Below are 16,514 nucleotides of genomic sequence, written 5' to 3'. Positions count from 1 at the left end.
AAAAAAAAAAAAGAAAGCTTCAACTGAATTGAAAGCCATCCTGCAGAAAGGAAGCCTCACATTTTTATGCAGTTCTTTTTCTKTCTTAATCAATTAAAACATCCAAAATAAAAAGAAAGGATGTGATGAGAAGCTCTGAACTGAGCTCTTGACTGTAAACCTGCACTCAAAGCCAAAGGCTCTGAGCACTTTTCTCAGGAACCTGTTGGTGGCGGTGGGAAGAGCCATGCGAGCTGCACAGGCATCAGGGGCGACTCTGATGCAGCTGTGGTGAAAGCACATGACGTTCCCAGTGCACTGAGCAACGTACCCGAGTCTACCCTAATTGTTCTTTCTGCTCAGTACTTCTATGGTCASGGATTAAAACCCCTCAGAAATCCCTGCTGCTGTCCAAGAGGCTGCACGGAGCCGTGGACCTGATCAGGAGCACAGGGRTCTGGGCAGGACGAGCCGAGACCGCGGCTGCCCACGAGCCTGAGGACCTTTCCATCCACTCCTCCTGSTTCCAGCCCCTTCTACTCTGTCGATTTTCCTGCCTTACATAATTAAAAATCCACGAAACTCAATCTATCATACCTGCCTTATATCCCCTTTTATTTGTTTTTGGCTTTTCTGAGGCCACCACCTGCTTCTTAAACATTCACTACTGCCACATGTTGCAGTCCGCTAGCAAGGATGCTTGCAGAAAGGAGAGAGATGTGCTTAGATATTGTCATGAACCGGATCTCCTCTTCCTGCTGACTCCCTCGTCCAGAAGGATTTCCTCGATAATGTCTCATGCACAACTCTGTTCACTGCTTTTTAAACTTTACTATCACTCCTGGCAGTTTTATGTCCTTTTCTTTGTAGCTGTTCTTTCCTCTGCTCATAGACCATCTGCTRTCCTGCTGCCCAAACTGCTTGTCAGCTTTAAAATCCATCAGCGCTGTGGGGTACTGCAAGTATTTCCTATTTTTTCCTTCCAAAATTTTGTTATAAGAAGGAGATTGTACTGTAATATGAAATTGCCTAAGAAAAAAGCAAAAGCCCACAGCAGTTGGGACAGAAGGCACCTAGCCTTATTTTTAATGTGCACTCACTRCCACTTATTACAAACTTATTCAAATACTCTTCTGGTAACCAGCTTCAAATGGTTTTCAACACACCTATTTGCAAAGAACACCAAGTTATGTGGCTGATGTTTTCCCCCCAAAGCTGATCCATTTAAGCTGAGAACAACTTCACTTCTGGTGCCAGTGAGGACATGTTGCTTTATGCCAACACAAAGCATGCGAGACGTTAGAAGGAATGTTGGAATTGTGGAAGGATGATGGAGAGTTGGAGGCTTCAGACACCAATGAATTGCTCCAAACTAGTCCATCCAGGTCTGAAACCTGTGCAGGGCTCCATCATCTTCCCTCTCCACACTGACAACTGGCCACTGGGAACAATCCTGCTGAAAATAACAGGCAGTCTTCAGAAGACTTGGGAAACTGGCCCAAACTGGGGCAGTGTTTCACAGGAACGCTAAAATACAGGTGGCTGCTGCTGCTATAAATATGTATGATCACAACAGATTTGGATCTAATTTTAGAGGACTGGCTGATAAGATCACTCCTTTTTTCTTCTTTTTTTTTTTTTTTTTTTTTTAATATCTGTTGATCCCTGCTAAGCTTAAGCAATTCTCAATTTAAGGCTTAAGTAATTCTCATTTAGTAACTCTCATTCACATTTTAAGCTTAAGGAATTTGCACTTTCAAGACGAGTTTGGCTGGGGAGTTAAACGCACAGCAGCCCRGCCAGGTTGTACTCTGGGCAAGCACAGGCTCACTTGGAATTCATTCCCACCAGTCTCGCAGCTTGCACAACAGGACTGCACCGCACTTTGCAAAAAATACATTTAAAATGACACTCAAGGGATTTTTTTTTTTTCTAATCTCAGCCAATCTATCCTATCTTCAGAGCAGGGCAGCGTGGAAAGATCAGAACRTTAYGTGGCACACAACAACAAGGCGTCAYCTATAGGACCCATCAAGTTTTAGAAAAACCCTTCCATCTCCTAGCGTAGTGGGGAGCAATAAGGGGGAAATCCTCAGTCCTCTCAACATACTGAATAGCTGCTGACCCAGGCAGCAAGTTGCTGATGCTACATTATTTGCTTCACAGTCCTGGTATACCCAAAGCATGCTGAAATAAAGTCTCAGAAACATCTGGTCCAGCTACCTCAAGACATTTTTTTTTTTTTTTTCATTTTTCTTTTTTTCTTCCCTTCTCTTTCTTAGGTTCCTTTTCTGGTAACTTTGTTCTCAATTACAAGGGCAGGGGGAAAAGATAGATGATGCCCTGTGCTCCGTGCCTGCCGGGTGCTGCTGCTGCCAAGGCGGGGAGCGCAGCAAGGGGCATCCCTGCTCGCTCTGCCAGCTCGTGGGGCACCATGAGCCGGCACCAGGCGGCTCTCAGAGAGTCCTCAGCTTCCCTGGAGCAAGGAGCAGCCAAGGAGGGGGCAGCTGCGAGCCAGTGCCCTTCAGACGGTCMCATCTAAGCTCCCTAATTAGTCCGGAGAGCTAATATCCTCTAGATGTCGCCTGACATCCAAATTAAGCTTTGCCTAAACTGCCAGATTTTAATTAGTCTGTGGTAGAAGAGGAAAGTGCATTTGCCTAGCTCGCCGTGCAGAGCACCCAAGGAAGCAGCCTACAGAAGATGAGCCTCCTAGTTAAGGTATCCGTGAGAGGGTAGGAAAAAACATAAACAGACTAWGGTGCATTCACAGCATCCCATGGTGTGAGGTTCCTAACTGATGTGGAGTTGGAAAAAAGAAAATGTGGAGAGTGGGAACTCAGAAAATGTGGTTCAGCTGGGGAGAGCACTCGGGATCCCCCAGGCACCACAAATTCCCAAACAGAAGCACTCTATGTTTAGCAATGGGTCATTACTCCTATTGCATCATCACCTCACGTCAGCCTCACTGCGTACCTTGGGACCTCACAACACTCCTGGCAGCACTGCCTCTTAGCCACAAGAGTGCCAGTTCCACAACGCTGTGAACTGTCCGATTTCCTATTTTGGAGTAAAGCTCAGAAAAGCACCGYGCTTTCTCCAGAACGTCGCTTCTGGAAGATGGAAGTCCAAAGCAAATACTGGCTTACATGAAACAGAGTCAAACTGAAAATTCTTATGCTTTGTGTGACTTGCTGTGATAGATATCGCCAAATAATGGGATTATATTTCCACATGGCATTTTCTTTTCTCTTTAAGGAATAAGGAATAAAATTATTGCTACATTTATTAAAAAAAGAAATATGGATGACTGCAAATTTAACAGTGCTTTAAAATACAATAAAATTATAAAGAAGTTACATTGCCACAGGATCTATGGCATTAGTTACCCTTATTTTCCTTCAGCACAGAGCAAATATTTGCCAAGTTAAAAATATGCTGGTCTTTCAGAAAATATTTGTCTTTTTCCTTTTACTAGCTTCTTGCTTGGCATATTTGTCACTGTTAGCTATTTAATAATTAAATAATTAAAWTTTTTTAAATAATTCATTAATTATTCAAATGGTAATTAAAATAATAAATACATTATTTAAAAATCTGTCATTGTTTAGTTCAAATAGTGAGCAAGTCAGGTGTGCAGGGTCCAACAGGGCACTTGGGAGCAGCCAGCCTGGACTGAGTCGTGAAGCTCCAGCACATGTTGGGCCACACAAACAAGCCAGTTTTGCACTGCTGCAGGGGACTGAAAAATGTATTACCAGTGGGCGGAAATATTCTTTTCCTTATATTATTTTTATCCTTTTTTGACAGTTCTCTGCCAGCAGGAATGACTTTACCTGTTTGACACACATTAAGGAATGAGATTTTATTTTCCTAAATAAGCCTCTTCATCCTTTCGTGTTCAGGGCCTCCCAGATTTCCTTTTAAAGTAACTGCTGTTCTTCTGAAGGCTTCAGTTGATAAACTGGAATCTCTTCTGCTTCAGAAGAACAAGACAGCACCGACATGTCCAAGCAGGTAGGTTACACACAGCCTGTGACAGCAGCACGTGCACGGAGGGCAGATCTGCTCACAAGCTATTACAGCGACAGCACAGGGGCTGAAATCACCTCCCCAGCCAGCTCCAAGGAACACCTTCCTTTAGCTTCCTTAGCTTCCAAGCTAAATGAGAGCAACTTCATTTAGCTCAGCCCATGCAGGAGCTGCGAGCACATCCCAAAGCAAACCAGTGATGGAGCAGAAATGCAGGGACTTGCCCCAGCGCAGCTGGATTCTCTCACCCCCGCGGGCAGCTACCCTGGGTGACTGAGCGCAGCGCAAGGCTACATCCTCGCCCGCAGAAATCGGCAAGCAGACAAATTCAGCCAAAAATTGATTTATGCCYCTGCCACTTTTCTAAGCTGTTCCAATAAAGTTTATGGTATTATTACAGCATTAGTCAGGTTTGTTGAGCTGCATTATGTCAAAATTAGAATATATTATTCTAACGGTCCATTCTGGCCTTAAAAATCTATGAATTTGTACTGCCTTTATCTTAATCTCATAATCAGCCAAAYGTTTCCATTTTATTGTGGATTAAGACACTTATACAATATTGAAATGATTTATTTAACTTTTTTTAGTCATCATCCTTCATATGCCTAGAAAATKCAAAATAATTTTCTGGAATAGTAGCACTGCACTGGTAGGTAGCTTTTTCATTTGGGGATAGCCAGACATTTATATGAATGGTTTAATGAAATTTCACAACTTGGTTCTGAAACAAGTTACCTTTTCTCCAAAGGAGAAAAGGGACAAAAAGCATCTGTGGACTTTACAAATTGTTACAGAGCACTGAGCAAAACCTAAGCAAAGTTGCTGCTCAAAATTCAGAGGTTAAACTACTACGGCCAGCAAATTCACATTGCAAGCAGACTGAAACTTTCAAATACAACTAAAAGGATCAGAATAAAATCTTTACTTTCCTATATATTATATGTTATATGTAGTATATACATATATATGTATACACACACACATACATACAACTACATGTCAATCTCCACAGACCAACAAGCTCCTCTGAAAAGTGAACTGTTTCTTTCTGTCCCTGGGGTGAACTGTGCATCAGCTCAAGACTGAGCCTTCTAGATATGGCTCCTCTGCCTATCCCCCATTGACAGGAAATCAAAATTTTTGAGGGGAGAGAAAAAAWATATATATAAATAGAGGCAACRAGCTAGTCACTCTTCTGTGGTGTGATGCAGGCATCCATCTAGAAGACAGGAACATTAGGTCAAGCAGAACAAGGATTCAAAGTGGTTTTATCAGTTACATGTAAATACTCCAGTGTCTGCTAATTTGGACACCTGATCTGATCTGCATCTGATTTCCTTTTTTCCCCTAGACTTTGAAAATTTGTCCAATAAAAGTACTTGTGAGGCACAAGAAAAGATTTAGTCTTGAAAAAGCAACCTTTTCCCAGTAAAAGTCAGTTTTATAAAAACAAATTACAGATTAAATTTAGACACTGCCTTTCACAAACAGCCCACACAGTGCATATTTTCTCCTGATAAGCATCAGGTATTACCCTCTTTCTATATCTTTAGAGATAATTGGAGCCAACCTCCTCAGGAAGCAAAATTGAAAGTGGACATCTGTTCAATGTAAACATGCAAAGAACATTTTGGACAGTGAGTTAAACTGAAAATTATTGTTTTTTATGTTCTATTACATGGGAAAACTACAAGTGAYAAAAAAGAAGAAAAARAAGCACAGATGAATCAGAATAGACTGCATACGAGCAGTAATGTGTGACCTAGGCTTTCATCTGGAACATGGGAAGCGGGTCAAGCCGAGGCAGGAGGTGAAGGCATTTCCGGGAGGAGGGCAGGCCACAGAGAAGAGGCAAATCCCTGCACAAGCACGTGCCAAATGTAGAGCGGGAAAAGATTCGAGGAGTGGGAAGAGTCATTAATAAATATGTAATTCAGGCAATGAAGAAAAAGTCCCTCAGTCAAGGAGGGAAATAAAGCAGGTGTCAAAATACAGAGCAAGAGAAAAAAGGAGAGAGTAGGGAGATGAGGCAAGGAGACCAGGAAAGAGTGAGCCTGTATGTTGAACAGCAGAACATGGAGCATACTTCTGTCTTTTCATTTGGACGATGATAATCCAGTTCTGCTGCAAAGAGGAAAAGGAAGAGAGGAAGAGGGGAAACAAAACCACCGGGCAGAACTATGTGAAAATACAGTTTGTGATTGCTCTGCACTCAGTGCTACTTTTCTTTCTGGAATCACTTGAACACAGAAGCATCCATAGGAAAACCGAAACACTCACTTCAAACTTCAACTGAATACAGACAGCTATACTCAAGAGTGGCATTAGTCGCAAGTAAGAGAAACGTGTCTCTGTGTATTCTTACTGGCTCCTGCAACAGGCTATGACATCTGCATCATCTCAGCAAATCCTGAGGCATTTCACATTCGAAGTGTGACTAAATCACTGAGATAAGGGGGAATGGCAATGCCGTATGGAGAACCGAGTAGCTAATCTCTAACAACAGAAGCTGACGAAATGACTGAGGACGATGCTTTTGAGTTAAATCACTGCTAATGTGTTTCCTGCAATATTCCCACACGTCAGCTCCCAGTAACCTATCTTTGCAAGCACTTTTCTCCCAGAGTCTCAGGAACTGCAGATGCTGCAGTGCTGAATATTACTCTGCAGTGTTGAGTATTACTCTTAAGGCCTTTAAATGGGATCTGACAAGTCAAATGAACGACTGCATCTTGTCCATCCAGGCAAAATCAGAGAAATCTGTTTTCAAGACAGTGAGAGATTGACATCAACAGTAAAATATCATATGCACGAAACAAATGCAAGTCAGAAGAGTTAGCTACTTGGAGCAACAGCATAAATTAAATAGCTCCAGCGTGTCACTGGACATATACCTCAAACTATATTTATATCAATAGGTTATCAGCCATAGTGTGGCCAAAAGTAGATTTAGGAAATGCTAAAATGTCTGCAAGAACGTCAGGGGATAACTCCACCGTGCAGAACCTTGTCACGTCCGCGGGTCCTTGTCCAGCTGGGCTCCTCTCACCTGCGCCCCGGAGACGCGGCTCGCAGCGCGCGGCGGGACGCGCGCCCTTGCGTAAGCTGCTGACCTCCATTCCCAGCCATCTGCCACGGCTCTTGCRTAACGAGCTGCAGCCTGCTGCTCCGGCCGTCATATGGTAAATTTGCTTAAAAATACGCGTACACAAATCACTACACATGGACCCAGAAATACTTTGCCTAGATGCAATTCCTAAACTGCACAAAYAGGAAGGGGAGCCTTCAAAGTCCCATGCACGGCTGTACTCTCTTCTTGCTTTCTATCATCTGGAGCTTAAAGGAAGACACACTGATTAAAACTGCCTGCTGATTTGCATTGATATCTCCATTTTTTTCCTCCCTTAGGATTTATACTGAGGTCAAAATCTTTTTGAAAAATTTTGAAAACAATGTTGTGTTGCAAGGTGCCTATACTTTCTTCTCTCCCAAAAGAGATAAAAAAAAAAAAAGGTAAAAAAGTGATGTTCCTTTGAAACTACTAAAGGAATTTTAGCCAAATTCAGCCTGAAGTTTTCTACTGTTGCAAAGAAACCTGTGTGACTTCTTATTTTAGTATTATTTTAGTTAAAACTAAATAAACAAAGATATAAGCTTTATAAAGTCTGAAATAATGCATATCTGAAATATAAAAACAGAAGCCACTTGTAAACCCCTTCAGGCTGTCTAGAAAAAAATGCACTGGGCGGRGGGAACTTTTTTTTTTTTTTTTTGAGGATTGGAAATTTGATGAAAAGAGGTTAAAAATACTAGTATTGTACTCTAAAGTCCTACTATTGCACCCTGAAGTAATGAAAGCAATTCAATGTAAAGGCACTTTGGAAAACACTTTTACACAGCTTATGGTGGTTTTCCTACTGTATGCTAGAAATGGGAAAATCACCAATATTCTTGTAAATTAACCTATTTTGCAGTGGTGATAGAAAAACATTAAATAACATCCGTAATGCCCAGGCTGCAGACGTCACTATTAGCTGACCTACCGAAACATAGATGTATTAATTCAAGCTGTTTCCTATGCATTTGAAGGTCTTAGGAAACTGTTATGCTATAAAAGCTGGAAGTGATTTTGAGCTCGAGCTGGTGGTGTTAGCGGCAACCTTGTGATTCCAGTCGCTCTCCCTTGGGCTGCAGCTCCGGGGTATCTGTGAATGTCTGCACACATTCACGCTTCCCTTCCTCAACGGTGCAGCTCTGCACTACAGTTGTTACTCTATCGCCTTGTTCTTGCTGCACTTCCCAGCACTGAGGCTTTTCTAAACGTGCCTAAATGTTCCTGGCAAAACACTCCATCATTCTGAAATGAGCTGTAGATGTTTTAATCATTTACAGTCCCAGTCTGCTGAGACTCTCAGATCTGTTGCTACATCAAGACTCAATCTAAGAATGCATAAGTTCAAAATCCAGACATGACACTGCAGGTTTGTCTTTGATGGGATTGAAAACCCAACAGGACTCATAGTTTGCTCCGCCGTGCCATRCTGGCACAGGTTACGAATGACACAAGCACAAACTACAAGGAAATCCCTGGGAACAAGACTTCTGACATTTAAAAATGTAATCCAACAGACCCAAAACATAACATTTCCACCACAGTGAAAACTGAGACTTTTTTTTTTTTCTTTTTTTAAGGTACTCGTTTTAGGACTTAGCTGCCAAATATGCTACCACTCGAGAATGTCACATCAAGTTTAAGAGGTTTTTCCAAAAAAWGTTCCAGTTTAATGAGATATCGCAGGTTACTGTGGGACTTCCTGAACGATGCCCTTTAGCTGGTGATCAGTAGGAAGTTATCCTGCATGACCACAAATTCCTTTCTAGAATAAGGTCTGTAAAGCTCCATCAATATAGACATTTGTATAGTTTTACACATTGATTTTATGAGGTGTCATTTCAACTTTCCAAATACCTTTCAGATATTGTATGACACTTTCTACTATAAGCACATATTCCTCCTTGAGTGGATGCATTTCCAGGAAACAAATGAAGCCACAATCCTGTTCTAGTAAATGATAAAGATTATATGGCCRGGGGGGGTCATTCTCTTACAGAAGATGACATGCTCTTACGGTCTCCTGCCCAGCCCTAAGCAATCTCACAACAYGCCATGAGCTGGGCTTGTTTCTCAGCCTAACTGATCCCCCACGCAGTCCAGACACAACAGCATCCACAAGGGAGTTCAGTTTACTCTAGAAGCTGAATCTTCCATCTGAAAAACTGCTTCTTTCTGAAGCTGCCTCTAAATTCACCCCTAGCATCCTTCAACACTTCTCCTCCTAATCCAAACACAGCAACGTAACCACAAAACTCTGTCTTTGCAAAGCACCACCAGAACCCACAGAGATGCTGCTGCTGCACTTCAGTGCAGCGTCAACCGTCCTTTAAATACTTCAGGTTAGGCACATATCAAATATCACTGCCATTGATTTCTAAAAGTTAATGGCATATTTTTTTTCCTAAGAGAAAAATAAGAGTTTAATAATTTAATTTCTAAGCAAAATGGTGATGTTTCAGTGTCCACTGCCACCGCAAGTCAGTAATGCCTGCTTTGGACACTAGTCAGGCTTGGAACAAGAGCACACGCATGCACACAGAAGGACGTGTATCACAGCATGCCAACACACCAAAGCCTAGCAGCCTTTTTCACTCTGGATGCAGATAAAAATTCCATACAAATTAGTTTTCAAAACTGACTGGAAAAATACATTAACCTTCCTTGCTTGCTTTGGAAGAGAAGCTTTATGGGCCTGGACCTGTGCCTAGTGGATCTCAAATCTGTATCAGGCAAAGGTCCCCCTTCTCCTTACATACTCTGAATCACGTGTTTCTGAAGGCAACCCATATTGACAAATATAATCGTATGATCACAAAGTGTAACAAGGAAACTGCAGCAGAAATTCAGCTTATTGAGGAGGATCGGGTGGTTGATCAATAGCATGGAAGCAATACAACCAGAGCAAGCATCTCCCACGTCAACAGAAACAAGTCAGTGCAAACGAAATAAGGCAGTAAACAACCAAACACTTGGACATAAACATTGTTGAGCTCTTAGCCTAGTTAGATGCAGCTTAACACAGGAGTTGCTCCTTTCCAAGAGCTCCCTAKTAGCTCCCAGGCGGAACCCTGGCAGCACCACCCTGCCCAAGACGCAGCTACCTGATTTCCTCTCTGCATTCAGGATGCAAAGTACACGTCTCCCCGACATACACAGGGTACCGTTCATGTTCACATGCACRCACAACTTGGCAGAGGTGGAAACTGTCCATTTTCATTACAGGTTCTACAGTTTACAGTTAAGGGCCAAACAAAAATAAAAGTTAAACTAAATATAAATAACTTTTAATAGGAGCTATTCAGCACAGTACTGCGAGACAACAGGTGCCTGGCAGCAGTCTCTTAAAACAGTGTTTCACAGAGGAGCACAGAAAACTGACAGCACAGAAGAGAAGAACAAGCACTACCCTTTAAAACAGAATAAAACAAACAAAAAACCCCACAAACAATAAAACAAAACCAATTTTGAGAAGGCATCCAAACCCAGTGGACTCAAATGCACTATGGTTTTCAGGTGTAAGGACACAAATAAGAGACTGGACATGACCCTTCGTTGTATGTCACTTCATCTAACAATTTAAGATGAATGATTTGGAGTTAAAAAGTGGGTTTCTTCCCAAGAAATTCATTTGCCTAATAGTTTTGACATATTTTTGTCAGTCAACAGAATTTAAAAAGTGGGACAGTGCAGGAGCAGAACACATACATGGACAGGCAATGTGCAATTCTGCCCATTTGCCCAATTCTGGGCATTTGCCCAATTCTGCCACATAATAGAGAGCTACTTTCTCTCCACTAACTGGAAGTAAATCTTTACTCYAGGAGTAAGGGGCAGCTTCATGTGTAAAAGTTAAGAAATTTGAATTCTGTATAAACTAAAAGAATAAAACAAAAAAGAAGATAAAAAAGAGATCACATTTCCTTAGCGATTTATCATCTCTACAACTTCAGTGAATCAGCAAATTAATTTGTTTTCTTTGAAGGAAAGTTTCTTTGCAATTTATGAGTTGTCTTTCTTTTAGATTCTGAGATTTTATTTGTGCTTGAGTCAAAAAAATAGGAATACAAAAATCTGGACTTTAATTAGGCACAGTATTCTTCCAAATTATATGAAAATCAAGACTATGATGTCATATTTTACCACCATCACATTTTACAAAAATTGAGGCCAGAGTATGTTCTTTTATCTGCAAAAGCAGCTGCATCAACAAGAAAAATACTCCTTTTGACAAGCTATTGCATTGGTCTATAATAGAGTGTCTGACAACAGGCAAAGGGTCATCTCTCATGGCAAGAATGGTCTCCTGCATGGGATAAAAATAGAAAAAAAATTACATACTTGGATCTGACAAGATTGAGTCTGTTTTCGGCAGGAATTGGTCACAGCGGACTCCTTGGTAGCCCTCTTTGCACCTGAGGAAAAGGGGATAAATGACACACATACGCATGCGATAGTAAAAGGTTAATTTTAAGAGAGTAAATCATCTGAAATTTTCCCCACAGCGCTGCAAGGGCCTTCAATATTGCCAAGTATTTGAACTATTATGGAAGTAAGATCATGAGGGTAATAACATGGGACTACATAACATCACTTGTACTTCAGGAAATTCCCCTTGACTCTTTTTGACTCTTTTTGATTATTTCAGTAACTATCAAAAGAAGCATAATCTTTTTTTAAAAAAAAAAATCAATTCAGCTAAATAATTAAATAAAATTCTTCTATAAAACAGATCAACTTGGCAAAAAATAAACTCATTAGCTAACACACAGCTTTATAAAACCATCGAACTCGCAGCTCATTCATCTTCAGCTATTCATATAGGTATAGATCACTTATCTAGTCACTAACTTTAAGACAAAAGTGTGTACTTTGCTTAAAGGCTAACATGTTTAGGCRTGTATGGGCAATGRCAGGTATTGCTTTTAAGTGAATTATCCTAGATACCTGTGGAGTTGAGTTTTCAAGCACACAACCCAAGCAACCCTCTGCCTTACAGTTTGYTCTCGACTGTGCATCCAATACTATTATTTTTCCCCAAACCTTAGAGAAATCTCCCTTGCTGCATTTGGACTGTTCTCCAACAGCAATCTTCCATTCACCTAAGTGTGTCAGAACAGGCCCTTAATTATTTATTTGCCAAAGCAGTTTTGCAGAGAGAAGTGACGGGCGCTTTAATTATAAATGATAGCAACAAGAGCCCTGCATCTCCCAAAGCTCTTGCACATCATACAAACAMTATGCTCAGCTTGGTGCTGGCACCTTCACTAACCTTGGCAGCTGTGCCTTGACTTTGGGAATGATGTCAGAAGCAGAAGTAASCTGCCTCCTTTGCAACGTTTCCACTACTCAGCCTTGCTCTAAAAGTYGTCTTTTAAAATAGTCTGGGGTTAACAGACGAATGATTCAGGGGAAAATGCACCTCACCTATTCAGATTCCAGGATTAGAAAGCAGATTTTGGAAAAAAAAATAGGCAAGTTATAAATATATGCAGCGGCTGCTGGATGGGCCAGGCCCTGCGAACTGCTCGTGCCAGACCCGAGGGACAAAAACGCGGCTCCTCTGGGCTGCTGGGGCAGGCAGCTCTGCCGCGGTGGGAAGGGGGCTCTTGTCCAATGCTAACAGCTGTGTCAGGGGCCAGGCCAAATGTCAGCTCTTTAGTTTGGGCAAGTATTTTTCATACGTGGTAAAAACGCCAAAAAGCTCTCRGGGCATTTTTGTCCCCAATGTAATGTTGTTCAGAAAGGTTATATTTTACAAGCAGCAAATGCAGCAGATGCCTACAAGGTTGGTAACCTTGAAAACCATCTGAGAGTCCTGTAGCAGATGAAGTATCACCCAAGTACAARACACTTAATTGGAGGCATTTTTGTGTCTTTGATTTCTTGACTGTATAAGACCAAAGGGTGAAGAAGAATTGCAACACAGACTCCTTCTGATGTACAAAACACTCTTTGTAAGACGCTGCGTCCCTGGTACCCGATGAAGCTCCCACGACTATGGTGCTCGTTATTCAGAGGATAATGATGCGGATGGGTTCGTACTTTCACAAACTTTCACACCTAGCTATTATTTTTATCCTGACCCTACAACGGCCAAATACTGCTGCTCATCTCCAGCACCGTGAAAGTGCATGCAGCTGTCACCTGGCCGACCCACTTGGAGGGACAGTCAGGGACATCTTGAGAAATATTCCGATATAGTCAAATGTTTCAGCAAGGGTTTAATAAACATGGCTTCAAAAAGGAAAAATAAACTTGAACTAGGGTAAGATATCGTCCATAACGTCCATGTGTGCTATCATAATGAGACACACACACTGAGCTACATTTCCATACGAGGAATCACTTTGGTACCTTTCAAAGTGTTTGCACTATACGAGTAGACTTGGACACATCCTAAAGTGAAGCGAGGGAAAGCTCTATAAATGGCATTAACTAAAGCRGCACCTTCACTGCAAAGTAAATAAGCGAATGGAATCATCTCTTTTGCATTCAGCTTTTCACCAAAATAACTGCATTTGACTAGGCTCTAGACCAAAAATATCAACAGAACAGTATGAATGGAAAGATTTTAAGAACTTCTGATCACACAGGAAAAACAGCCTCACCAGTAAAGCTCATCTGCAAATACTGAAAATCTATATGCCTTAATAACACGTGCTGAACTCAACCCCAGATCGTTTCAGCATCTTTCACTTGGTAACGTACTTTCTCCAAGATCCTCTCTCTGAGGTCACTGAAGGTAAGCTACACTGTGCAGTGCTTTACACAGTCAGCTACAACATCCTTTGTGTGAAAACACATTTCTCATTGCAAGTGGCAAGTCTCAGGAATCACTCCAATGAGCCACTTGCAATACAGGTAGCAAAAAAGGCCTCTCCTGGTTTTTTTTAGACAACCACCTTCYAGTATTTCTAACTAGTGGCACAAAGGTCTGTCACAGTTACCTCCCTTTTAATCCTGTTTTCCACTGTCACATGAAATCTCAGGAAATGTGGCTGCTTCTAAGCACAAACTTGATTTCTTTCCTATTTTTCTGTATTTTTTTTTCYTTTTGAAAACTGCATTGCAAATGCATCATTAACTTTGTGTCTATCTTATGTTACTAAATATTGAGATTTTATTTCAACTGCAATGTCAAAACTAAAGTAAAAAAGTTTGCATAATTTTCTCACGAGAAAAAAGATTAATACCACTGCATTTAGAAATTTTTGACGTCTAGCATATCTAGCAAATCCATACTGATTTTGCAAAAAAAAATCTTGTAGCAAATACATATGCCAGTTGCTAACATTGCCATCAGTCTATGATTACAAACTCCTTACTTAAAATCCTGCTATACTTGGCTAACTTGGGAATACAATCATTTTTTCATTAAAAAAGCATCTAAAAATAAGTCATTAATAATCATTTAAATGCCTTTGAGAATAAGTGCAAGTATATAYGTAAATTCTCTGATACTTCTAAGGACAGAGGCACTGTGAGCAGATACCCCACAACACTGATGCTTCTCTGAAGCTTCACATTTAATTCAATAGAAACTCACCAATTTCCGTGACCACTTATTTGGGCTAAGAAAAAAACTGAAACTCTGTCAAGTTCTTCTGGGGCGGGGAATAAAAAGAAGACACCCTAATGCTCATTTTAATATACAGTATAGTAGATGTTACATTGGAAACAGTTATCTGCTAATTAAAAAAGCACAGAGCAGAAACTAAAGCTGGTTTCCAAAAATTTTAGCCCAACTGCTCTTTCATTTCTAACCCAAAATGCATGAATTAAGTCCTACTTTTTTTGAGATATCATGAAACTTGCCTTTAAAAAAAAAACAAAAAAAAAAAACAAACAAAAAAACCCCCAGCAAACAGTGACAGCAAAATCATCCAGGGGAGCAGGTAAAACAGGAGAAGGACAGAAGGAGGCTCGCTTAGTTTTGCATTTGGTCTCTACTCAGTGTTCAACACTCTGTCTGGATGATAGTTTAGATGTATGAAAGAGTTTTCTTTTAAGAATTCTATCAGTAGTAGTAAAGGTGGCTTACCCAGGAACAGTATCAAAAAAGGAGTTTTTATTTAATGGCTCTTTCTGCAGGCCACTCCACTGCTGCTTTGCTACGAAATGGGTTTTCAATTTGCAGCATGCATTGAAGATGCCCTTTTCTTTCACACACACACACCAGCAGCAAGTCTGCTTCCCTGTTAAGACATCATAAACTTCATATGCAGCAACATAAATTGCCTTCTTGAGAATGTTTGTCAAGAACTTAGTAAAATATCTACCACAGAGGTGCAACTTAATGAATAATACAGGTTTTGCACCATGGTTTGGGCATTTTTCTTTTTTTTTTTTTTTTTTTTGAAGGCTTTGCAATCTGTTTTGTGACTGACATAAGGAATGCATCTGGCTTTCTCTGTCTTTTATAAGGGAAATAAGGTTGACTATTGTGTAAAAAAAATAATACAATTTCTACAGAATGCATGCAATCAGCTTAAAAAAAATCATCCTTCTTTCAATTTTCTTTTAAAATCCTGAAATTGTTAAAAGTGACTAGAGAAAATAACCCCAAAGGAAGGAGATTAAATTGAAAAGGCAGCCAGCGCAGGCTGAGCAGAGGTTTTTCTACATCATTCACCCGAGACCCATGCTAGCTGGAACACTCCAACATCAACAGATTGAATTGAGTTGCGCTTCTCTCTTTCTCATCACACTTGCCCTCATCACCGCGATGCCCTCGGAGCACCTCGGCATTTTTTTCCCAGTGTGTAAATTGTCAGTGCACCTCTYGGGAATAAGGAAGTGCTGTTACCCTGTTCTTGCAGGTGTCAGAGATCACAGCCACTAAAACCCAGGCCATTGCCTACATCGACATGATGCCACTTCCAACCACTTGGGAGACTCCATTCTGCCAGGACCGTTTAACCTATGGGAAGCTAAATGGGGAAATTTAAGGAAAATGTGGATTCTCTAAATCCTCTGCAGGAACCACTGAACTATGTAAGGCTTTATGGACTCAGAAAGGAGTTATGTGGATTTGACCTAAATATCTTGCCCCAGGTTCAGTAGAAACTACTATATAATAAGGAGGAAGCGTTGCCAAGGCCATTCCAGGATTCCAGAAGTACAGCAGCATCTGAACTACTGCCTTCTTTCCCCCACAGCAGAACCGGTTTTCAATTTGAAGGAGCTCCCATTAAAAAATGTTTCATATACTTAACCAGTACAGATATTTCATGGATAACTAGTGGTTCTAGCCTCAAGCATTTATTTAAAACTCAGGTTAGATTTTGTACCCTGAGATAAGCTTATGAGGTAATTAGTGACTTGGTATTGCATTAACTTGTAGCATAGCCACGTGCAGAGGTCAACATACAGGCTTTAATATACA

The 16,514-nt window shown here is 40.9% G+C and overlaps 1 protein-coding gene across 1 annotated transcript in view; it reads right to left on the bottom strand.

Annotated features, from left to right (window-relative positions):
• Positions 1-16,514, bottom strand: part of NRG3 (neuregulin 3) — a 230,662-nt gene that overhangs the window by 70,688 nt on the left and 143,460 nt on the right. The window contains exon 7 of the mRNA XM_026042983.1: positions 11,468-11,541. Coding sequence (XP_025898768.1) covers positions 11,468-11,541 — 74 coding nt within the window. The remainder of the gene's footprint in view (positions 1-11,467; positions 11,542-16,514) is intronic.

Source organism: Nothoprocta perdicaria, unplaced genomic scaffold (genome assembly GCF_003342845.1).
Source record: "Nothoprocta perdicaria isolate Ctin4 unplaced genomic scaffold, notPer1 scaffold_32, whole genome shotgun sequence".
In the NCBI taxonomy this organism is placed as follows: domain Eukaryota; kingdom Metazoa; phylum Chordata; class Aves; order Tinamiformes; family Tinamidae; genus Nothoprocta; species Nothoprocta perdicaria.
This window is presented reverse-complemented; position numbering and strand designations above follow the sequence as displayed.